At 34.0% G+C, this 26,082-nt stretch overlaps 1 protein-coding gene across 6 annotated transcripts; it reads left to right on the top strand.

Annotated features, from left to right (window-relative positions):
- Nucleotides 1-25,519, top strand: TTLL5 (Tubulin tyrosine ligase-like 5). 6 transcript variants are annotated; one of them, XM_076403934.1, is made up of 14 exons: nucleotides 28-172; nucleotides 321-462; nucleotides 516-650; nucleotides 19,634-19,799; nucleotides 19,855-19,972; nucleotides 20,023-20,542; nucleotides 21,970-22,169; nucleotides 22,227-22,459; nucleotides 22,521-22,749; nucleotides 22,806-23,009; nucleotides 23,062-23,218; nucleotides 23,277-23,427; nucleotides 24,116-24,282; nucleotides 24,340-25,519. In XM_076403934.1, the coding sequence occupies exons 2-14, from the start codon at nucleotides 347-349 to the stop codon at nucleotides 24,512-24,514; spliced, it is 2,571 nt and encodes an 856-aa protein (XP_076260049.1). In that variant the 5' UTR covers nucleotides 28-172; nucleotides 321-346; the 3' UTR covers nucleotides 24,515-25,519. The 6 variants fall into 6 exon arrangements, with proteins under 6 accessions (XP_076260051.1, XP_076260052.1, XP_076260049.1 ...); XM_076403935.1 differs by having other exon boundaries at nucleotides 22,227-22,411; XM_076403936.1 differs by lacking the exon at nucleotides 516-650 and having other exon boundaries at nucleotides 1-172.
- The last annotated feature ends 563 nt before the right edge of the window (nucleotides 25,520-26,082 follow it).

The following is a 26,082-nucleotide window of genomic DNA, read 5'->3' on the forward strand; positions in this document are numbered from 1 at the left end:
ATGTTGTAGGAAAAAGTAGATGATGGCAAAAGTAGTATGGCGAATAGAAGAAACAAGTTCAAAATTTGAAGTGCTGTCAAATAATTTTTTCATGTTTTTTTTTTCGAAAAGTTAGTAGGAAAATTGTTCGTGTTATGTTCCGATAAGTGTACAAATCTAGTCACTACAAAATGTACGTAAATGTGTCCAAATTCATTGTAACTATTAATAGTTAAAAAGATTTGAAGTGTTCGTCCTTATTTGGCTAAAAAACGCCGATTTAAGGTAGACTTCTTTCCCTCTGCGGTTATTTGACGAAGGCCGTTCTATTTTGGTTTCAGTGTAACGTCGAAATTGATAAAGAGCAATGGATAAAGCAGGTTCAAGCATGGAAGAAATTCCTATTTTAAGTCTGGATAGTTCCACTGATTCTCTTAGAAGTACTAGTTCCAAAGATGACACAGGGTGCACAAATTTGGTTCGGTAAGTGTATTTAAATCAATGGTTCCCTGAACTCAATTCCCATCTTTCATTAGACATTTTTATAAGGAGAATGATACTTCCTGGGCTGAATTAAAATTATTCCCCAATCCTGATTGTCCGAAAACCACATGTCATTCCTGCATATCCCTTAAAAATATTATCCAAAAAGATGCCAGAGATAATTACAGGTTTGGTTATTATTTCTATTATGCTGTTGTGTTTTTTGATTTAATAATAGTTTGAATTAAATTATTATGACTAACAGTCAAATATAAGTATGTGATATTTGGAGTATACTTGGTGGTCATAGTCTATATTGATTTAATGATTCATATACATGCAGGGAAGTATTTTAATATTCTTTTCATATACAGTATCAAGTGCTCTTTGAATTATGGTACATTTAATTCAGAAGAAAACATTTGTATATTTTAATGGATGTTGCAATTTCTATTAATGTGGGATAATGACATTTTATTATTTTCTATACACTTTTTTCTACAGTAAATTGAAAATCATATCCCTAATCAATATCTGTGTTTATATAGTTGTTGTTTTTTATGGGATTACTATAATACACTTAATTGTTTTTACTATATGATATTTTGCTGATTGTGAATAATGTCAATTAAGGTTGTGACACGTTAAGCACATTTTAGGATATTTGGAAATTTTTGCCATATTACAGTACTTCTTATGTTTTGAGTCTTTAAATAACTTTCTTGAACATGAGCATAATTTAAATAATTTAATTTTTTTGTAGCCATACCAATGGAAACTGGTTCATTGATTGATTGCATTAACTTGATCTATAACTCTTATTTGGTATCTATATTTAAATGTTCTCAAAATTCTTGTTTGTTTTTATAAATGTTCTTTAAGAACTGCGGTAGCAACTTGGATTGTGTATTCTATCCGAGTTTATGTTAATTCTATTTTCAGATAGATACCAGTTTTTAAATAACTTCTTACATAAATCAAGGTACCTGTATATATTCCTAAATTGTCGTTAAAAAAGGGATTGATTTCGGCTATCGACTGGTTCCGAGGAGTTTCTAAATTCGGACCAGCGACGAGTCCCGAGTGACATCCAAAGAAAACCATCTGGATTTCCTGGAAGAGATGAGGTGAGCGTCTATTTCGGGGCGCCGTGTTCGTCTTTTCCGCCCATCCGAATGTGGAATCCGCATCACGTACACAGGAAGCGTTGAAATTTTAATTGTTGCGTCACCGTCAATAGTCATCCGAGCTCACCCTTCCCGTTTAGGTCTCGTTACCGTTGATAGTGGACGGTTGATTGACCTAAGTTTTGAATTTTCGTCGGGTAATTCTAAACGTGACTTTGACAAAAATATTATATCATTTTGTGTCAATATGAAATGAAAAAGTTATATGAGGCGTAAAAATTATAAGTATAGTTTATCCAAACTAGCAATGAACACACGTCATCCCAATTTATAGCGTCAAAACGTTGCAATGTTGCCGCATCTAACGTTGATATTTTACCCATTTTAGTTTATTTTAGTTTTGATATATAACAATATTCTGATATAACTAAAATAATGAAACAAAAATATTAAATATAATTTGTTTTAACATTATAGTACATCTTATGTATATATTATCGAAGGACTTAAACTGCAGTTAATTAAATAGCCACAATAATTTGTAGGTTAAAGTTATTCTATTATATTTACATTGAATTCTTTTGTAAACCACCTATGGTGTCCCCTTTAGACTTAATTCATCTAATTAATAATTGTACATCCAAGTAATGTATTTCATTTTCATTGGAGAACATATTTACCTTTTTATGTTTAGTTCTTGTTTTCTTCGTTGTTGTGTTTTCTTATCAAATCATTCTGATATCACTGTTTTTCTGTCAGCCTATAAGTTGTTTTTCCTGTTGACATGTAGTTACATCCTAGACCAGCAGCTGCTTTACGCAGCTCATTATCTTTAACTGTTTTAGACCCCCATTTAATTTTCTAGACCCCCATCGTGTATTTTTAGCATTGAAGTCGTCCTTAATTATAAATTAAAAAAAAATTGTTTAATGCGTTCAGGTAATTTTCCTTTTTCTGATTGTATCTTGGAGAGCCCTGCAAAACTTTATAGTGTGGTCAAATGGTCTATAGTTGTTTCAAGCTTGTGAAAGTCGCTTGGTTCCGATTTCTTCCAGACATTCCAGAAGTTTACAGTGGTTTAAAAAACATTAAAAAAACTGAAATTACTGCATTTTTATAGCTTTATGACGGTGTTTTGAATCTCTCTGGCAGGTCAGAGTTTCACTTTTTATCGCCGCTGCCTGGCCTCTACTCTAGTTTATTTGGAAAATGAAAAACCCATATACGTGGCTTCCAAGATTCAAAGGTTCCAATATTATTCAAGTTAAGTTTATAAAATAAGGTCGAATATTGTTCTGGTATTTTATAGTGTTGTACTGTATTGTAACTGTATCCATAAGTATAATATAAGTAATTAAGAAACAGTTTACTTTTATTTAAAGAAAGATAAAGAATACCCCAGCACTAGTTGATGTTAGTTTCGTGAATCACTGACTTTAGGAACTACTTATTTATTGACTTGAACCAGCTGTGAATATTAAATGGTCGTATCTCATCTGACGAATCTTCAGTTCTAGCCTGTTTTTGTCCCGGGGTCGGGATTTGGGTTTTCCTTGGTGTGTACGCTGTAGCTGTGAGAACATAAGACGTCTTCCATGTGCTTTTGTTGCTGGAAATTTGGTCTTGATTTAGCATCTGTTGGTTGTTTACGCTGAAAGGAAAGATTAAGTTTTCAAAAGTTTTATTTCAGTCTCTTTTTTGTTTTGACTTCTAAGCATTTTTCTGTCACAATTACTTTTGTTACAGCTTTGTTTTTTTTTATATATTTGATGTTTTTCTGATGAGATAAAGTCAGCATTTTAAATATTGGATTCATAAATATGAGAGCTATAAGTAATGTTACACACAGTGAAATATGGCTACAGAACACTACTAATTATTTTTGTGGTGAGTTCTTCACTTTTTTTAAATAGTTTTTTAACAGGTTTTAATAGTTGATAAATCTTTTTAAGCACTGGAATAATACATTTTATATCATCTTCAAGATTGTGGAACCATAACCGGTTCTTCGTTTCATTTCATGCCATCCATCATTTCTCTCCAATTTATAGCGATTTCCTATGATGACTTCATTTGCTTTCAACTTTCAGTTCCGTGTCTTCATACACTTTCAGTCTTCCTCTAGATTTTTTTGCCTTTTATTATGTTTATTGTCAGGAATATTATATAATATTGTTTTGATTGCTTGGCTTAATGAGGTCTGTAAATTTACCCCTAATTTACTATGCTAATTTATCAATCCATTTCGCTGTCATCCAGTCGTTTATTTCTTTATTGAGATAATGGTAGGGCCGGGAATGAGTCAACGACGAAAACCGAAGAGACGAAATGCAGAGGGGCCCTTTCTCCGCTCCCATCATTTTAATACACCCCCGTCACGAGACGACATGAGTGACCCCGCGGTGACAGTCATCGATATCGTGATGGCTGTTTCCAAACAAACGGCACAAAAAAAACAACCGCGAAAAGAACTGTAAACCATACGATTAGGGTGTTTAGTCGATATGGCGAACGGAACAAGAGAATCGCCGAAAAAGGGACGTGTGTGGCAACTGTTTTGTTGTTTCGTTTTTTCTTTAGTAACGAGCTCCGAGTCGCCCATGATGGATGATAATGGTTTTTTCGATACGATTTGCGAATGTTGGGTACGTTTGTTGGGAGACTTTATTGTTACATCTTTTTCGTTATATATATTGATTTTGTTGTTTATGTCTGTGGATCATATTTTTACTTTACGAGCACGAACTCTTAGAATAACGCGGTCTGCAAGCGGTGCTGTTTTATTATCATACATTATTAATATATTTAAATACGTAAATCAATATAGGCGAAGGTTCTTTAAATCGATTCTTTTAACAAAAATAACTTATCCTCTTCTCTTCTCAATTGTCTAATACGAGGGTTGCTATTTATATTTTGAGACTAATGCTGAAAAGACAGTAATTTATTAACTAAAACGGCCTGATTATTTTTTAGAAATATTCTCCATAATAAATTTTTGCTTGCGCTTAGTAGGTTAGCGTTGTTTTATTATGCAGTAATCCCTCGATATGCGCGGTTTCTCTTCGGAAAGGCGGAAGCCGAAGTCACTAACATTTTACAAGTTATGCGTCAAATACATGGAGGAGGTTTTGAAGATCTTCAATCAGATTCAACATGTGTTGAAGAAGTTTGAGCCGCTATTGACAATGAACTCACAGAAGAGGAAATCGTTGCAATTTTGGAAAGCAATATAAATAATGAATCAAATGATGAAGATGATACTTCTCAAGAATTAGCTTGAAAATTTTTACCTCTTTAAATTTAGACAAAATAAATAAGATTTTGTCATCTGCTCGTGAAGTGCCGGATTTGGTTTTAGACCTTGGTCCTTCACTGGAGCGAAGTATGAAGTTTAGTAATGGTCTAGAGGGTTTTCTACAATCGTATAAAGAAGCATAGAAAGACTAAGAAAAATATTAAACGGCCCAGCTATCCTTTCTTTTAGGCTCTGTTTTTCCATATACGCCAAAATTTTAAAACGGTCTTATGAATTACGGATTTCGTTTCAATTCACACATCAAATAATATTCGGCATGTTGATTACGTAGTTATTTGTCAAATTAAACTATTTTTTATAGTTTCCGAGATATAGGCTATCGAAATTTTACATTTTAGGCCCAATTTTTCGTTATACGCCAAAATTATAAAATGGTCTTAGGAATTATGGATTTCGTTCCAATTCACACACCAAGTAATATTCGGCATGCTGATTACGTAGTCGTTTACCAAATGTAATGACCTCTTATAGTTTCCAAGGTATAGGCTATCGAAATTTTACATTTTAGAGTCTGTTTTCCCATATAGTCCAAAATTGGAAAATGGTCTTAGGAATTATGGATTTCGTTCCAATTCACACACCAAGTACTATTCGACATGTTGATGACGTAGTCGTTTGCCAAATTGAATTTTCTCTTACAAGGTATAGGGTATATCCAAGGTATAGGCTATCGACATTTTACGTTTTAGGCTCTGTTTTTTTCATATCCGGTCTTATGAATTACGGATTTCGTTCCAATCACATTCCAAGTATTATTCGGCAATTAAAAAAAAACTTTGTTTTGTTACATTCGTATTTTCTAAATATATATAACTTTGTGACTTGCGTACTATAAGTGTTTTTTTTTGTTATTTTATGTTTTTATTAGCAACAAATCTAAAGTGAAAATACATTTTTTCTATATACGTACATATGTACATAGATTTTTCTTATTTAATGAATAGACCAATAAATTCAACTCATGTCTAAAAAAAATACTTGCTTTTTTCCTTTTAGTCCCGCTGATAACGAGGGATTACTGTATTTTCATCGACGTATGACAACGGAGTCGACCAGTACCAACACAAATCGAATTTTATAGATCAGATTTCATTATGTCTCTTTTTAAGTAGAGTAATGCTAATTAGTAAAATGAGAAAGACAAGTGCTCCGAGTTTAAAAGGGATTTTACGTTTTTGTAAACTGAATTTGGCAATACGTTCGACGGTGCTGATGACGTGCATTGGCTGTTTTATTGGACCGACTATACATTTCCACGATTCATTTTTATTTATATAGGTAACACTCGTAAGTCTTTACACAGCAATTCTCTGTAGATTACTGGTTCGAGCATAATACGAATCTATAAGTTATAATATTAATATAAGTATTAATGCCGTTTTATTAATTATTAATACCGTCTGCGTTGTAATAATGTATTAAGCAGGCGTTGGATGCTAAATGACATTGACGCGATTATCTTTTTTTTTCAAGCGCTCTGTATACAAAACATGATATCGGCCTGTCAGTATTGAAAGCCACATCGCGAAAATGTATCGAGCGCGAACGTATTCGCGACCAGTCGCTCGGAAAAGCAGGTTCGCTCGCCAGCAATTCCCGCCTTTTCTTTTTCTCGCGCTCTCTGTCCCCCCTCCCTCTTCCGTAGCATCTTTCTCTAGCGAAGTGCGATTTTTCGGCTGCATTATCTGACTCACCGCCCGGATGATCCAAATGCGCGCCGTTTATTTTTAAATTCCCCATTGTGCATTTTAATATTCGCTCGGTTTCGGGGCGAGCACTGCCACGACAATGAGGTGAGTGATGGTTCGTTATTATAACTTTTTTTCTGGGTTCTGGTCGTTGAGCTCGCCGTACTTTCACTGATAATGGCGTGAGTCATTTATCGAGGAAATAAGCGAGCGCGTACGAGGGTAAATCCGCTAGATTTTGATAATGGTAACTCGTGTAGCAACGAACAGTTAGTTTAGTTTAATTTTGATGATTGTTTAAGACTTGAATGGTTTTCTGACTGGATTTTTTACCACATTAGGTCCGTGAAAAAGTTTTTTTAAATGTATTAATTGTATTATAATGTATTATTGTAATATGTTCTTGCTAGTCGTTGCTGACTAACCTACAATTTGTCTCTACAGTGACTTAAAACTAAGTATCTAGGAAGACTTATTGGCCCTTATTTAGTCTATGATAAATAAACGTTAGTAGCACTTTTCAATGTTTTTACTATTTAGTGAACTTCACTACATAACTACATAAGATCATAACGTTTGGTTCTCTTGAATCCTAGTTCAGAGGTGACGAAAAGTTGCAGCACTTACACTATTTGCATGGCAGTGGAGACTTTTGTCATGTCCTGTAGCGAATATCTTAAGTTCCTCTATGACAGTTGGAATCCGAAGGTCTCGGTGTAAGTAATTGTTCCTATAGCATCTGGGACCATTCACAATACTTATCAGAACTTTATTCTGAAATGTTGGTATTATGTTGATATTATTTCTCGCAGACCATCCTCATAACATAATTCATAATTCCATAGGTCCATGTAGGTTTTAGTCTAAGTACCGATAATTTAGATGTTCTTCCAAATAACCAATACATTTTTTGGTATTTTCATTCCATGTTTTGTGTCAAAATTTATGCCAAGGTGCATTGTTAATATATGGGATAACACCCTGATGTAGGGATTTTGTAAATGATCATACGGAATGACATACTTTATCGAGGACTTGCACTACGTCCAAAAATATAGTGGAGTAATTTGTTCACTCTTCGTATGCTTTTTAAATAAAGTCTGTGATTCTCTACACCTGGCCAATTCTTGTATGTTGCGTATGAGTATAAAACGGCATGAAAAAGTAATTCACGTTTGTATCGAATAATATTATGTTTAAGTTTGTAAAATATACATTTTATTATTATTAATACAATTTGTCTTTATAATACAATGATTAACACTAGGTACTTATCCAAGAGGATTCTTTGGCACTCAGTCTATACAAAACACCACACAAAATCAAACACTGTTGATATGGGAATGGGGTTTTCGGTCATGTCTTGTTGAAAACCTCTTAATTGTAAATTATTAAAATCAAGAGGTGTAGTTCGTAGGATTTTATTTTATTCCGTAAATCCATAAATATTTTAACACTTGTTTGTACAGCAATAACTTATAATGTTCGGATAATTGAGATTTCCTTCCGATTAACAAATACACTTCTTCGTATTTCCGCTCTTTTCATTTAGATATGCTAATTTCAACCATTTTTTGTTTAGGTTCATTTTAAGATGATAAGGGACGATAGTATTAATGGTAGTTATTGGTATATATGCATTATGATTGTATGGAAATTCAATATGCTTGTTGCAGTTTTCTTATTGCTGCTTTGCTATTGTCTCCAACAGAGAGTGGTGTAGAATTATCAGCAAGTGTAATTAGTTATGTAGATTATTTTATTTTTGTATGTTTTGCTTGTCACCTCTTTCAACCCTAAAACGTTTGAAAAACGTAAAACAGTTTCTAAACCGAATTTATTAGTTGACTGTTGGACCTTTGTGCATGTCCTTATTTGCATTATATTAGTACTATTACAATTATATATTAAGAATCATTACTTATTATTATTATTACTAGTTTGCTCTTTTCTTTATACATGTTCCTTAACTATTTTGCTGTGTTTGCGTTCGGAATTTCAGAACTGTTACAGAATAGGAACTTGACAAGTCTTTTTGTAAATAAAATTTACGTGTATAGATTGTATAGCTGCATGTAGGGATATCATTGGTACATAACAAGTAGTATAATATTGGTCCAAGCCCACAATATAAATTATATTTTAAGCCCTCGTGCCATACTTTATCGAAGTCTTAGACAACATGTAAGGGTTTAATGTGTCTCTACTGTAGCATTTTCTGATGTTTGTAGAAGGTTTGGGCTACGTTCCAGGTTATACATGAAGAAACGTATTCTTTTTTGTTGCTCTTGGGTATTTATAAATCAAACTGATATATAGGCTAGGTTTTTCTTCTCTGAGATTGGATTGACTACGATATCTTATCGAAAGAATTTCGCATTTCTTCATCATTTAGAAATCGAGTGCTAACCAAGACATGCTGCGTCGGTCTGAAGAAGTGGTAAATGAAGACACTATGTCTGCTGAGTGCGTTGGATATCGCAGAACTTCCTATTCAAGTTGCGACGTGTGATTAGTGTCTGTGTGTACACTCTCATTGAACAACTCAATAATACTGTTATTCATATGAATGAAAATATTATTTTATGTAGACCAATGTCAAAACCATGGAATTTCAATAGTTCGGTTAGGCTGTTCAACAGTTGTTAACATTGAAATACACGGAAACATCTACTATCATAATTACATATTTGTTTTTTAAATAATAATCTGTAGATATATTTTTTAGCTTAAAAGTTTAGAAAATGAGCCACGAGTTAGATTATTTTTAGTAAAACGACACTATCTCAGAAGCTCCCGGAGTATCAAAATTGTGACTCGATAACTAGTGAAAAACCACCACGAATTTCATTTATATGGTGAACATATTCCTTCATTGATGTATATTTCAGTATCCTAGATCTATTTTATCAATTTGCTGTGGTCATGCAATGAAACTCGAATATCGGGCACAGTCAGAACCGAACCTTCGATCTAATTAAGCGTGCAAATAATTAAAACACATTTTTAGATATATATTTTTTCAGCGTACACGTAATGTTCGGGTAATATAAACATCATTTTAACATGCATATGTATATAACAGGTCAATTGAAAAGTCCCCGGCCTACCACAGTAAAACACATTTTTTGGCAAAATTGTTTTTTTTATTCAATATAATTCCCTTTAAGGATGATACAATCATAGCGACCCTCCAACTTTTCGATACCATTTTTTGTAGTTCAATTTGTCCATTGCTTCAAAATAGGCCTCAGTTTCGGCGATCACCTCTTCATTCGACGAACATTTTTTCCCAGCGAGCATTCTATTGAGATCTGAGAACAGGAAATAGTCGCTGGGGGACAGACCTGGAGAATACGATGGACGAGGAAGCAATTCGAAGCCCAATTCATAGATTTTGCCATCGTTTTCACTGACTTGTGATACGGTGCATTGTCTTGGTGAAGCAGCACTTTCTTTTTCTTGCCGTTGCCGCCGTTTTTCGGCAATTTCGTCCTAAATCGGTCCAATAACGCTATGTAATAGTCGCTGTTGATGGTCCTTCCATTTTCAAGTTAGTCAATGAAAATTATTCCATATGCATCCCAAAATACAGACGCCATAACCTTGTCAGCTGAGACTTATGAGTAAAATGATGGAGCCATGTTTCATCTATTGTCACATATCGATGCAAAAACTCAGGTTTATTACGCTTGATCACCTTCAAACACTGCTCCGAATCATCAACTCATCGTTGTTTTTGGTCCAAAGTGAGCTCGCGCGGCACCCATTTTCTCATACATATATATTCGTGAATGGTATGAGGTACACGTTCAGTTGATGCCTTAGAGTATGTGATTCAAAATCATTTTGTGGATTTTTTAAATGTTTTCGTCGGTAACAACCTCTTTTGGGCGTCCACTGCGTTCGCCGTCTTCGGTGCTCATTTCACCACGTCTAAACGTAGCATACCAATCCTTGATGGTTGATTTTCCTGGGGCGGTGTCCGGAAATTCGGCATCAAGCCAAGTTTTTGCCTCAACTGTATTTATTCAAAAAGCAATATTTTATCAACACGCGAAATTTCTTTTCATCCATTTTTTTCACAATAACAAAAGCTGCTTCAATCTAAATTCTATAATTTACAATCTAATGATTCGACAGCTGTCTAATTTATACACGCATCTTTCAAGGGTTAACTAAAAAACATATGGATTTAATTCTAGTAACGCCATCTATGTGCCAGGCCGGGGGCTTTTCAATTGACCTGTTACGTGTTATGGATCTGGCGAAACAATATTTTTTCTGTCATCATTGGTTAAATATTATACTTCATTTTAGATATGCTGGATCTATGCAATTTTCATCCATTTTTTTCACAATAACAAAAGCTGCTTCAATCTAAATTCTATAATTTACAATCTAATGGTTCGACAGCTGTCTAATTTATACACGCATTTTTCAAGGGTTAACTAAAAAACATATGGATTTAATTCTAGTAGCGCCATTTATGTGCCAGGCCGGGGACTTTTCATTTGACCTGTTACGTGTTATGGATCTGGCGAAACAATATTTTTTCTGTCATCATTGGTTAAATATTATACTTCATCTTAGATATGCTGGATCTATGATTCATTGATGTTCATTGATTGACTGAGGGACAAAAATCAGGAGAATATGACGGGTGGTTCTGTTACAGCGATCGGTTATATTGATTCCGTTAGGTTTAAGCTGTCAATTCTGTCTTTTCGTACATGTTTGGTCATTTGTTATGGTCTTTGTCTTCAAAATAATAATCGATGCTTTAGCATAGGATAATGGCAGAAACAAAATCGTACGCCTATTAATACCCTACTACCAGGCAAATATTTTAATTTCTTTTGCAACACGTTATTTATCGATGATTCATTGCACTATGGTTATTCATCTAAAACCATTTTGATTTTCTATGTTTTTATGACAGGCGATATCTCGGTCATACATTGTATTGCAAGTTAGGCTTATGAAAAAATACTTCATGTTTTCACTTCTATTCAACAAGGTAATCGAGATTGGAGGAAAAACTTTTTTTGCTATCGTTCGACTAAGACAAATATACATATTGAACAATCAAAAATCTCTCATAATACTCTTTCATTTGTTTAAAGTGTCTGTAAAGAGACATGTGGTAGTGGACTGTCATGAATAGTGGACTACGATTTTATGTAGTTGCGTATTTAATTTTTAAGCTAAAATACATGTATTAAGTGTAAGTAATACCCCTTTCCCCAACAATTTGGCCCCAGAAATGGGGGTTGATTTTACTTTAATACTTAAGGAAAACTACTGGTAAAAGTCATCAAGTTTTGTTAAGTGAATTTCATAAGTATATGTGCCACCAAATGAATTGTGTACTTTGAAAGTAGTGGTTTTGATGTACAAAAGCTGGGATATAGAAACGACAAAGTTCACTGATTGGAGGAATTACTCGATGAAGACTCGTGTTAAAAACTTCAAGGATTATCTAAATCATTGACAGTTGTTTTTTGAAAATAAAACAGTCGAACTGCTTCGAAGGATACGATAAAATTACACAGTATTTGGAAACACTTAAATGATTACTCTTACACCAAAGCAAAGTGACTTTTTGTGTGATATATACGCAGAGTGGCCACCACAGAGTAAAACCTATCCCCTCAGAGTTTTTTTATGGGAATATTTCAATAAGTAGAATTTTCAACAGTAATCGACCAAGACATTTAGATAAACTAAAATAATATGTTCGTTAAGAAGTGTTTTTTGCATCTTACAGGCATAATTTTGAATAAATTACAGGAGTTTGTTTACATTTTACAAATTGATACATTTTTAGAGGTGCCACATGTCTTTTGTTATTTTAACGGGGTATTCTAGTTCAGAGGTATGACATTTACGTTGTAGATTATATTTTGACCGATATTTTATTTCAAATTTACCTGAATGCTGTAAAACTGTATGGATACTTATCGTACTTAGCTGTTGTAAGTTTTTCAACTGTCAATCCTAACGGTCCTCTTTAGGGTTTTTATTTTTATTAGGTTGTTCAAGGGCTCTGTTGCCATTTTCAGGTTAATTTCAACGTTTTGTCGGAAGCAATGAGCCCATATTTTTATTCTGTCCTAATCTTGTAATACTTGCAATAATAATATAACCATATAGTAATTGTTATTGGAGTAGTGGTAGCACATACTTGTATAAATAATTTAAAAATTGAATTTCATCAGCTTCTGGTAATTTTGTAATGTACACATCCACCAGCTACATAAATTTGGTTTCATTTGTTTCATTAATAATTTTTCTCTTTTCTTATTTCATTTGCGTTCTGAGTTCTAGTTTTTTATTTTCCTTTTGCCTTGAATGTACCAATACTTTATAAAATGCCATGAACATAAGAACCTTTGTGGTCTGGTTCCTTGTCCAGCTTAGACTACAAGTTAATTAAAACATAATATTTTACTAATAATTCATACCATATATATTTATTTCGTATTGTCTGCCGCTAATTTTCTCTGTTAAATAATATATAATTATATTACCTCAACAAACTTGTAAACATAAAATTAACCTAAAAAATACTTCATAACCACAACTCTCGTAAACAACAACGCGTGGTATAAATGCGCATGAGCAGTTCTGGCCAATCCCAGACCGCACGACATTCGCTTTTTATTGTCGTCCAAAAGAAAGTAGTTTCCAAGCCTTACAAGGGTATTTTATAGTTTGTACTTTAAAAATACAAACTGCTATAAAAGGTGCAACTTCAATTGTGAGTTTCAGCTTTTATATGTATAGGTGCAAAAGTCCATATCATTGAATTCAGAGATTCATTATAATTTTTAAAATTTGAATACTTTTATTCTTCAATTTGTTAGACCAGAATACCCTGTAATTTAAGATTAAAACGACCGAATAAAATATAAAATTAATATCAACCCTTTCGGCTCTATGTTAATGCGAAAATGTCTATCCGCCAACTAGTACGTTAACCCCAAGAACAATATATGTGTTACCTGTCGAGCCGTACTTACGAAACGTGATTGTAAACAAAAAAAATTGTTCAGATCCCCGTATCGATAAACATTTTTTACAGCTGCACGTTACGGATCGATTTTTGTCGGGTTTTTAGGTCATAACGTTTCGATATTAACAATTTACGACAGCTGCTCGATGCCTATCTGTTATATTTGCTAATTGAACGTTAGAAGGTTTCTATTATATTTGACGGACGGGGCTGAAACAATTCCAATTTCAAGGACAGGCCTCTCTCTATATATATAATACAATAACCTACAGTAATTATCAAAAGAGTAATGATGTGATCAATCAATAGGCATGATGGCTAATGTTGAAGAACTATACTGTAATCTAATTTATTTACTACTTTCTGAAGAGAATAAAGGTTTTCAGAATAAAAGCATTTTTATTGCTTCCTTGAGAACCAACGCAATCATGGTAGGTCAAATCATATTTTTCAAAAAATATCGATAGTTTTAAAATAGAGTATCGAGTGGTACATTCTAAAGATATATCGATATTTTTAAAAACATATTGAATATCGATGTTTTTCTCGCGACCAACACCCCCAAATCATAGTATTACACTGATTTCCACTTTGCCGTCTGTTAAAGTTATACGGAATTTGTGTTCCTCTAATATCTATCCCCGCTCAATAAAACAGTCAATGCATGTCATCAAAATGTTTGCCTTCTGCACGTCGCGATGTTGCCGCATCAAATTTAACTTGGACTGGTTTATTTTGAATCTAACATGTAATAAAATACTAATGTAAATAAAATTAACATTGTAGTACCTCTAATGCATATATTATCGAAAGATTTGCAGTAATAAACTTGTCTGTAGTGTAGTTTCTCTAATTTCCACACCACTTGTGGTCCTATTTCTAAAAAAGTAAGTTATTTAAAACACCAATATTTAATTTATATTTTCGAATAACAATTTGAAATATTTCACTCATCAACATGCTATCTTTATATTTTGCAAGCCATTCAACTCCACTTACCATTCACCAGTGTACTATAACATGGTGCATTGTCCATGACAATAATTGATAGTTTCTGCGAATTCTTTAACAATTGATTTTCAAACCAGAGCATATTCTGATTCATTTCTCCGTGGTAGTCGCCCTTGAACTTGGAGGAGAACTGACTTTGCTCCAGGAATAAAACCATTCTTGTTTCCTCTATGAAGATCGATGTATCTGCAATAAATTGTCATGTGAATATTCATGAATATCCATGTTTTGTTCAGATGCACAAATGTAAATGACGAATCTTTCTTAATTTTATTATATGCTTGTATTCTTTCGTCGGTTATCTTTACACCACTTAAAATCGATGTTTCCTAACAGTGTATGAGGAATGATCGACATTCCTCAAAAAGTTACATATCTGTAGGTTTTACGGATTAACAGTTTCGTCTGGAATGAGTTTATATCTATGTATTTTATTTTTTTATGTTTATTTGCTAACCAAAGAGACACAAAGGAAAATGAAGCAACCACCAACGAATTGCTACTTAAACTAATAGGAAAGCTGGACAGACAAGAAAAAATTATTATATATTTTTCCGAAAGGATTGAAAAACTAGAAATGAAAAACATTAGGCCTATGGTCCCAAGAACCTGAAATGGCAAATAAAGGGAATCCAGCAACATCACGCTACCCTGCAAGTATTCCTAGATATGCAAAAAATAGATATTTGCCTAATATCAGAAACCCATTTAACAAAAGAATCCTTTATACAATTTATCAAGGATATATATTTTATCATACCATACATCCAGCTAACACCGCAAGAGGAGGAAGTGCAATAATAATAATAAAGAAGATTTCCCACCATCAAGAACCCGGGTTCAGTACAGCAGAAAATCAGGTAACAGCAGTAACTATTAAATCAAGCAGATACAAGGTTACAATAGCCGCAATTTATTGTCCTCCAAGATACAATCAAAAAAAGGAAAATTATTTGAATGTCCTAAGCAACCTGGGAGAAAAATTTATAATTGGAGGTGATTTCAAAGCAAAGAAATACAAGATGGGGATCCAGAATGACAACTAAAGGCAATGAACTGCATAAAGCAGCTGCTGAATTAAGATGTAGTTACATGTCAACTGGAAAACCAACTTATTGGTCGACTGATCAAGAGAAAACCCCAGACTGTTAGATTTCTTCATAGTAAGAAACATAACATCCAACTATATAAAAGTCGAAAAAAATTTTGAGCTAAGTTCAGATCATACGCTAGTGATTCCGACGTTGAGCGAAAATATAACAAGAAAAGAAAGAAACTCAACGTTAACAAACGAGAACAGACTGGGAAGGATTTGCTGAAGAATTGAACAAACTAATTCAACTAAATTTTGAAGCAGAAAAATTCGTAGTAGATATTCAACAAGCTGCTTGGAATAATACTCCAGAAATTAAGACTACAACTAAAGGAATTAATTATCCAAAAGAAGTGAAGGAAATGGTAGCTAAAAAACGTAAATAACGAAAAAATGGCAACAAAACAGCACACCTGAAAATAAAATTAGTTTAAACAATATAACCTAAAGACTGAAAAGAGAAATACTGGAAATTAAAAACAAAGCCATAAATGACTATCCGAGAAATTTAACAGATAAATAAACTGATTACTCACTCTGGAAAGCCACAAAATATCTAAAGCGCTCATGTCTACACGGTCCTATAATAGACCTATGTGGGAATTAGGCACGTGACAAGCACCAAAAAACAGAAGCATTTGCTGAATATATAGAAAGAACTTTCAAACCAAACGAAACTGATATTGAACATAATTTGTCGGATGTAGAAGCTGAAAATTCGATGATTGAATCAGTCACGCCGAAAGAGTTAACCAAAGTTATTAAAACAGACATTAACCCCAGGAAATCACCAGGCTACGATTTAATAACAGGAGAAATACTGCAAAAACTACCAAGAAAGGGAATTATAAAACTCACCAACTTGATCAATACAGCATTTAGATTAAAACATGTCCCAGACATTTGGAAGATGGCGGAAATTATAATGATCCCAAAACCTCGGAAGTCAGCAAACAAAATAAAAGCCTATAGACTTATATCACCGCTGTCAGTAATATATAAAGTGTTTGAAAAACTCCTCCTGAAAATAATAAAACTGACCATAGAGAGAAAAAACCTAATACCAACACAACAGTTTGGGTTTATTAAAAAGCACTCAACAATTGACCAGGTCCACAGAATAACAGATGTTATTTAAAAAGCCTACGAAAGTACAAAAATATGCTCAACTATATTGTTAGATATAGCACAAGCCTTCGATAAGGTGTGGCATGAAGGCCTTGTTCATAAACTACAGAAAATGCTACCAAAACAACACACCGACCTATTAAAATCATACATTACAACTGGAATGTTTAGAGTCAAACAAGAAGAAGCTTACTCTACAATAACAGAAGCCAAAGTAGGTGTACCACAAGGAAGAGTATTGGGGTCAATGCCTTATAGAATATTACAATGGCTACATTTACTGATGATACTGCGATTATAACTGTCGGAGACAATAGTGAAGAAGCCTCACGAAAATTACAACAGGCAAGTGACAATATAAATAATTTGGACACAAGCTTGGAAAATAAGAATTAATGAAAGTAACTCTGTACACGTGCATTTCACTTATAAACAGACCGTACAAGCACCAATAAGATTAAATAATACTATCATTCCATATAGCAACAACGCTAAATATCTCGGAATGAATCTCGATACAAAACTTCGCGGAAAGGAACATATAAAGAAGAAAAGAAAAGAACTGGAATTGTAATATAGGAAAATGTACTGGCTAATTGGAAGAAAATCACAATTATCAGTACATAATAAATTGCTATTATATAAGCAAATACTGAAACCTATATAGACAAACGGAGTTCAGTTATGGGGATGTTCTGCAAGGAGTAACATAAATAAAATACAAATTTTTGAGAACAAAGTCCTGAGAGGTATTGTGGGTGCACCCAAATACTATAGGACTGATTACCTACATCGAGACCTTCAGATACCCACAGTCAGTCAAGAAATCAAGAGAATTGCAAGGGGCGTGAGGAAAGACTCCATTCGCATACGAATATTGAAATATTGCAATTTTTGGATACCACCAGAACAGGTCACAGACTCAAAAGAATCAAACCATCTGATCTTGTGTAGTGTAGTGAGGTGCATATATTAAAAAATTCAGCAGTGACATGTATAAACATTATTTCACCAGAGACTGAGATAGGGTCGATGGGTCCTCCTAGTTATATACCTAGATTTAAGTTATCATAAAGACAAATTTGTAGGTTAGACGGAAACGACTAGTAACAATGTATTAATTAAATAATTTAAAAAAAAATGTTTATTTGCTATACATATCATATATTCGGCTTCCAACAGAGCTAACATCAAGGTGATGTTGATTCGCTACCCGCTTCGTATGTGGAGACTTTTTCTTTGGCGAGTTGAAGATACAAGTATTCACTGCAACTTGTAATACGCTAAAAATATTTCCAATAAGTCCTAGCAACTTAAAATTTAATGGTATATTGCCTCACCTCTCTAACGCAGCTTATTGGTAAGAAGAGACCCATTATTTCCTCGTTCGTGCTCAAAGTAACTGATTAGAGATGTCAGTTTTTAAATCCTAATTATTATTAACAATGTTTTGAAGACTTTAATAGACATTTGGCAACATAACCCACCAGTACCAATCCAAATCGAATTTTGGAGACTGATTCAGTTACATGTTCTGACTTCTTTTTAAATAGGATAAAACGAGAAGAAAAAATCCGCTCCGGGTTAAAACGAATTTATATTTTTACAATCTGCAATTGGCACTTTGGTTCTTTATAATGCCCACTGGTTGTTTTTTAGACGGGCTATGGAGTATGTACCAGGTTTAATTAAAAAACGGTTTTATAATTCAGTAAAATCCCCATATAATCAAAATAATTGTAAATACAATAAAATAAATAAATGATATTGTTATACACATTAGATCTCTTTTAATATTATTAACATCGTTCTACATGGAAAACATTGCATCAATATTTGTTTTGTGAAATTGATCAGCGTGTGACATTTTGTGGTCTTTTCATCATTTTGCCGTTTTTATCAAACTGTACTGTTAATTCTAAACTAAATTAAATATTTACAGAAAACGTACATATTTACTTAACTAGAATATATTTTATATAATTTATAATAACAATAAGTTAAAATAATAATATTTATATATATATATATATATTAATTCCTTTTAAAAATGTAACAATTTTAAAAGCAGTTAAAATTCACCCAAACCGAGAATATTTTCTTGCTAACCTAGATGACATATTCCTGTTTCTTTCATAATATTTATTTTTGCTCTTCTTAATTAGGTTTACAATATACATATATTTTTTTGTTTAATAAAATATGTCATTGGTTAAGTAATGTAAAATTGCCTCATTTACGAGGGGGGAATCAAATATAAACGGTAATTTTGTAAAATAAATTTATTGATCAATGGTATACACAATCTAAACATTTATATTTGATCCCCCCTCGTTAATTACAAAATGAAGACATATATAAGGTGATTTCTCATATATAAAGTTAATTTTTAACGTATTTTAATTATAAATATTTTAAAGAACATTTCATCATAAAAAAACACTAATCGTTTAACAAAATGACAAATTTTTCATTGGCCCAATAATATACTTTTAAATGAAACATTGACATTTATTAGATAAGACATTAAATATTAACAATTATTATTAATTAATATTAGATACCTTCTAAGTCATATCTTGTTCATTCAACATTGATGTAAACTTTTCGATGCCTACGTGGTAATTTTTGTAGTTCTCAGTTCTTGATCTCTACTTACATCTTATTTTTATCAGTATTGCCCACTCCTTTCGTTACTTTCTGTATATCTTGTTATCGTTCTTGAGTTTGAAACCAGAGTAAAATCTCTTGTCAACCCAATCTTTACAAAATGTTTTATGTTTCTAGTAGTCAGATACCTCATGAACCATGCATACCACAAGACCAGTGGCTGATGGGCGGCCAACTGGGCTCTCGTAATGCCATTTTGGTGTTTAAGAGCTCGGCTCTGGCTAATACCACCGAAGAATCAAACCAAAGCAAGCCTGGGTATAAGTTACACGTTACCTATAAAGTAAGTCATCGTATTTTGTGTATCAAGACAAAAAAACTTCAAAATTTCATTACAGGTGTTACAAGCTGAAACTAAATTATTATCCAAACTCTTAGATTGTCATGGCATCACTGAAGTTGCTCCTAATTCCAGCGACTTCAATTTACTTTGGACCGGATCTCATCCTAAGCCAGGTGAGTTTATCGCATGTTCACGTTACATTTTTCTCACCGGATAATTTCAGGTATATTACGAGCCCTCGCTCCCCATCAGCGGGTCAACCACTTTCCCAGATCCTACGAGTTGACTCGGAAGGACCGCCTCTACAAGAACATCGAAAGAATGCAACATTTAAAAGGTGCTAAACATTTCGACTTCATCCCTCAGACATTCGTGATGCCTACCGAGTTCAAGGAGCTCTGTTCGTCACATCACAAAATAAAAGGACCGTGGATTGTGAAGCCGGTGGCTTCCAGCAGAGGGCGTGGCATATTTATCGTGGAGTCACCGAACCAGGTGCCTCTGGAAGAGCCCGTTGTTGTGGCAAAGTACATCTCCAATCCGTTTCTGGTAGCCGGACATAAATGCGATCTTAGGCTGTACGTGGTAGTTACCAGTATGGACCCACTGCTGATTTATATTTACGAGGAAGGATTGGTGCGATTCGCTACAGTTAAATACGATTCTAGTCACAAACAGCTGTGGAATCCTTGTATGCATCTTTGCAATTATAGTATCAATAAATATCACAGTGATTATGTAAAGTAAGTTCATTTCATTAATATAATTTTATCACTATATCTATATAGTAATAATGTCCCATGCATTAACTCACACTGCTTTTTTTCTCTGTTCATGTTCTGTACACTTCACTGCTTTACACATCAAATAGCTTTCAACTGTTCTATTTTGGTGTTATTTTTATCGAAGTTTTTGTTTTTTCAGCTATCATTTCCATTCTGTTTTTTTAGAATCATTTTTTCTCCTTCTAAGTTTAATTCCTTTTTTGTCTTAAGGAGTATATTTACTTGAATGCTGTTGGCATTTCAAAAGTGAAACACTGAACTATATTATTTAAAGCCAGTGACACAAAATTTACTTAATAATTATATGAATGTTCGTACAGTTACGATTGTTAGCACAAGAGTGTTTGAATTACTCCACTTATTGTTCTTCAACAGTAACATTCCTCAGTATTTTAGCTAGTGGTTTTTTTCTTATGTGATGTATTTTGAAATAAGATAAAAATTATAGAGCTAAGAAATACTTACGCTTTTGTAAGTAAATCTATCAGACCTCTTCCCATGTAGATGTGTTTATCAAATTCCATTTCAATTTTTACCAGATTTCAAAATTCTGTGTTATATAAAGTGTTTATCAATTGTCCAAATATTCCTTACTTCTTTTTATAAAATGCAGGTACAGTTGCTTTACATCCTGCGGATTAACAGCAATGTCACTTTCTTACAATTTCACCAGTAGACTATGACTGACTATAAGACAGAATAAAAGCGAATTCTCTTTAAGTGCTAAGTTGCAATTGCAAAAACCAATTGCAGATACTTTTCAGTCTAAAATACGACTTGATGAAAAATAATGAATAACCACAATTTGGTGCAGGGATTTCGGATGTAGAAAATTAATAGATTTTCCGTGATACATACAAAGTCAACTGGAAGGCAATTTTCTGCTGTTTTTATTGCATTTTAAACCATTTGAGTACCACATCCAATCCCAAGGAGGCTGTTTTCCAAGTAAAAACTTAAATTTTACATAAACCTTACTAACTCCTTTTCTGTTTTCCTCCAAAATTGCAGTTTATTTAATTACTTTAAAATACACACATTTTTCTGATTTTTTTGGGAATAAAATGCATGTATTTTCTCAATTATTTGAAGTATTTGTGAAAGCGGGACATATGTTTAAAGGTTAAGAGCAAGCAATTAATTCAAGGACGTTACCTTGTGATATATCATGATAATATATGATAATCCACCAACAGTTCTAGTTCTTTATTCGGTTGTCAGTAAGGGGCATGAAGAAATTAAGTGCTTAATAATATATTTGAAACAATGGATCGAGTATGAGTTTTGTAACTTTAACGCTTTAAATTATGGAATGTTTAAATTTGTTTCAACAATTTTCAGTTCAATTCTCATCCTCTCTGTCAATACAATTCTTTGTTTTCTAGGTCTGATGATCCAAGTGCTGAAAATGTAGGTCATAAATGGACTTTAAGTGCTCTTTTACGCCATTTGAAGTCTGAAGGTAAAGACACTGCCCTACTCATGTCGCAAATAGAGGACGTGGTCATTAAAGCAGTCCTGGCTTCGGCCAATTCCATCATTTCTGCGTGCAAGATGTTCGTACCGCATTCGAATAATTGCTTCGGTAAGTATAAAATATATTTCGCGATGCGTGCTGGATTAATATCACAATCGTTGGTAGAATTATATGGTTTCGATATATTGATCGATTCTAACCTAAAGCCTTGGTTGTTGGAGGTCAACCTATCACCATCCTTAAACTGTGATAGTCCCTTGGACGTGAGACTGAAATCGGCTATGTTGGCTGACCTATTGACTCTAGTCGGTATTCCTGCCGTGGATCCTATCCTGCGTCCAACGAGTTCGGTAAATATATCCAAAGGCAGCTTAAATTTGAAAATGAAATTAAGCAATGTAAGACTACTTTCCATGTTATTTTTGTGGGTTTAGCCTTGTAGTAATTGTTTTGTTATAGTGCAGACGAGTCCATTCGGCGGATGGTTTGAGTAATACCTTCCCCAAGAAACAGTCTCAGCAGCCTCACACATCCGGTAGCGCCCGACGAATATCTTCGGCGTCCTTGCAACCTACACCGGAGGAGACACGTATCATCAGGCACGCACAGGCCCAGTTCGAGCGTAGAGGAGGTTTCGTGAGGATTTTCCCGGCTGTAGATAGTTGGGCCCGATACTCACAATACTTAGGCAAGGCTGGTTATGATTAATTGAACACTTTTGAGTCCTACATCTCTTTAAAATAGATTCCACTACGGGAATCCCTGTTTCCGGTATGGTTTCAAGCACTTACAACTTCAATAATAGCCATAACTACAATTTGTTGCTGTACTCAACATTCTTCCCAGAAGAATCCGCCGTTCTAATCAAGCCCACCGATAAACTCAACCCTCGGGCTAAATTCACCTCTTTGGAACGACGCCGAGACCCGTCACTGGACAATCAGTCTGGTATGTCTGGAGGTCTCTTGTTAGTTTCGGGATTAACCTATTTTCGTTATAGCTTCAGTTAAGATGAACGGTCGTCAGGATAGATACGAGCGGATGTTGAGTCGAGGACATAAACAGGCGCTGGCGCCTTCCAAAGTCTCCAAGGATTCACAGGGCGCCGAACTGCGCAAGAAAATTCTGGAGATGCTGAAGAACGGCAAGAAGATAACGTAAGGCCGAGGTGTTCGGTTGTTGATTCGTAACAGTACTCGTAGTGATTTGTTTTAGGCAATGTGAGGCGCGCAAGACCTTCAGCCAGTATCTGGTGTGTGTGTTGAAGAAGATCGTGGCCTCTCCGGACCAAGACGAGCACGTGGAGATAGTTCTTAAGTTCCTTCAGAAGGCGTCTAACTATTTGCGAACTCCGTATACCGTTAAGGTCAGTCCAGTAATCTTTTTTTCCCAAATACCAAAACGCGCATTGTAGTGATCGATTTTTTTTGTCATATATCTATTATATATTGTTAGCTTTGGAAACTGTCGATTGAAAACGACTATTGAATATTTAGAAATTGATTACTTTATACTATCGACTGTTTCGATAAATAATAAAATTATTTAAAAATGGTGGGATAGTTAAATAGTTGATAAAGTTTGATTGAGAAAATGAGAAAAAATATTTGGGGGTCATTATTTTATTCGTTTTTAGAATCAAAACAAATATATTAATTAAAATAATTTTACATAATTCAAAATGAAACTGATCTTTGGAACATAATAGAATCCAGCAGTTATCTCTTTCTTTTTCTTTCCCAAAATTAGTTGTTATTTTTGAGATATTAAAATATGATGAAACATATTTGGGACTATTTAAAAGGAACGTTTTTTTGAAATATTTTAGTTTCTATTTAAGTCTATGTAAGTCTCTTATCAACAAAGGCTTATGTGGACTAGACATACTGTTTAATGTGGGTTTTGAACTACAGTTCTGGGCATTAAGCCTACCAACTGGCCATTGACCAACCTGGTTACTTTATTGATTGTCTCTATATTTATTTATATTTAATTTGTTCGTTTGGGCAATATATATTTTGGTTCTGTGTAGTATTTAAGGTATTTTGTTTTAGGCGCCAAGTATTAAACTAGAAACGAAGGATCGAGCTGCTATAGTTGCTAAGCAACTAAACGACTTCCTCTACCTTTACAACAGGGAAACCGATCTTTTTATTGACAAATCAGATAAGCCTAGCCAGATTCCTAAGGAACTATATCACGAGTTTCTCGAACACGCCAGGTAACATCATCGCGAAACCCAAAGAAGATTTGTCCATTTAAACAGTGTGACTTTCAGAGAGAGCGATCTAGAAGAAGTGCTCATATACCAAACCACTCAGAAGTCCCAAACTCAGGCTGGATTCCAAGGCATCCTTAAGTGTATACCGAACGCTCCTAAACAGTACGGCCTAAAACCACCATACAAACCGAATAAGCTGTGCAAGGGCGTCAGGGTGGCGTCATCATCGTGATCGACAGGCGCCTCCCCCATACCGTCACTTTATGACGACCTCAAATTGAAGCTGTGTCAGCTTTATCATTTGACGATTGCTGCAGGTCTCTATTTTACCTTTTCCCCTCGTCTCCCCGTCCGCCCCGCGCCGCTTGACGTTATTCCTCCTGAAAGATATATTTCTGTGATACGGGTAATGTTTACTTAATTTGTTTTATTTTATAGACAACTAAACAGAATAAATATGCTTCTTTTCAATTTCATTTTATTTATTTGTGCTCAGTTCTTTTGTGTTGTATGTTATTTTTCGTCACGACGTACGCGTTTCTTGCCTTCGTTGTGCGAACGTGTTTGTTTTTATCCCTTTGATATTATACCTATAAAGCGCGCGCGCGCCTTGCTAGAGCTAGAGCCGGTTCTTCAGCCCGAGCGCTGCCGCCAAATTGTTACGACGAATAACTAAACGAGAATCGATATTATACAATTTTTGCTGTTAAATCAGGTTTCTTACCGATAGACGTTCGTTAAAATAGCTCGTGGTTGTTTATAGTCACCACTTTTAGTACAATTTACGACACAGGTTATGTGATATGTAAATATTATATAAGATGCTATTTTGTATACAACGGTGGTCTCGTTCTGTGGTAGCTTTCGGTGTTTATTCCGCTTAGATTTTCGAAAAGTTTTAAAGTTGAGCCGCCCCCCGTTTCGTTCTGCGTCTTGGGGTCGTTTTCTATTTACCGTTTTTTACTACACATATAAAAACACTTTGTACACATATATAGATATATTTACACACGTTTCAGACAATTTTGTCGATTCCGTTTTCGCGTGTCCGTAGTTACCGGATCCGAGGTGATCTCGATTCGTAGGCCTAAAGTGGAAAGAAACTTATTTTTGATATTGTCCGGGTTTTTTCGTTTCTCAATAAGCTTACGTTGTATACCTCCTTTTTGTTGATTATTGTAGAGATTTTTTGTATCATGTTTCTATATTTATAAAATAAATTTTTTCGTGTGCACCACATTTGCGTTTTATTTGATGTTTTTTTTAAGAGATTATGAAATGCTTTTTTTTGTGGAACCGCAAAAAAGGTAAGCTTACATCAGAGGTATTGTATAATAAGATATCTGATGGCCAATTGCCAATTTGGTTGCTTTTGCATTTTATTTGATGTTTTTTTAAAGAGTTGAATGTTTTTTTGTAGTTAAAAAAGGTAAGCAGGTATCAGACGGATTGTATTTTTTTACCTTTATTCATTATTATTTTAATAAATCATTATTTATGTTAATAAAGTATCTGATGAATGCTAATGGTCAGTTTGGTTGCTTGTAACACTTGGATTTGAACCCGTATTATGCATCTAGAAACATACTCTGGTTCTTCAATGCTTGTAGAAGCGTAACATTCGGGAACTGGAGATAATAGCAATATTTATAAAGGGCTGAGAAGTCTTGCGGTTTAAAAATTGCGTATCTCTATAGGCAACTAACACCCTTTTTGGCAACCTGTTTTGTTTTTCAGACAACATGGCAGTCTGATGTATTAGGCGATTGGGATTTTATGGTGCTTTTATGGTAAAAAAAG

The sequence above is a fragment of the Rhynchophorus ferrugineus genome, unplaced genomic scaffold (genome assembly GCF_030347505.1).
Source record: "Rhynchophorus ferrugineus isolate W39M unplaced genomic scaffold, kcgeb_rfMv2 rfM4, whole genome shotgun sequence".
NCBI classification, from domain to species: domain Eukaryota; kingdom Metazoa; phylum Arthropoda; class Insecta; order Coleoptera; family Curculionidae; genus Rhynchophorus; species Rhynchophorus ferrugineus.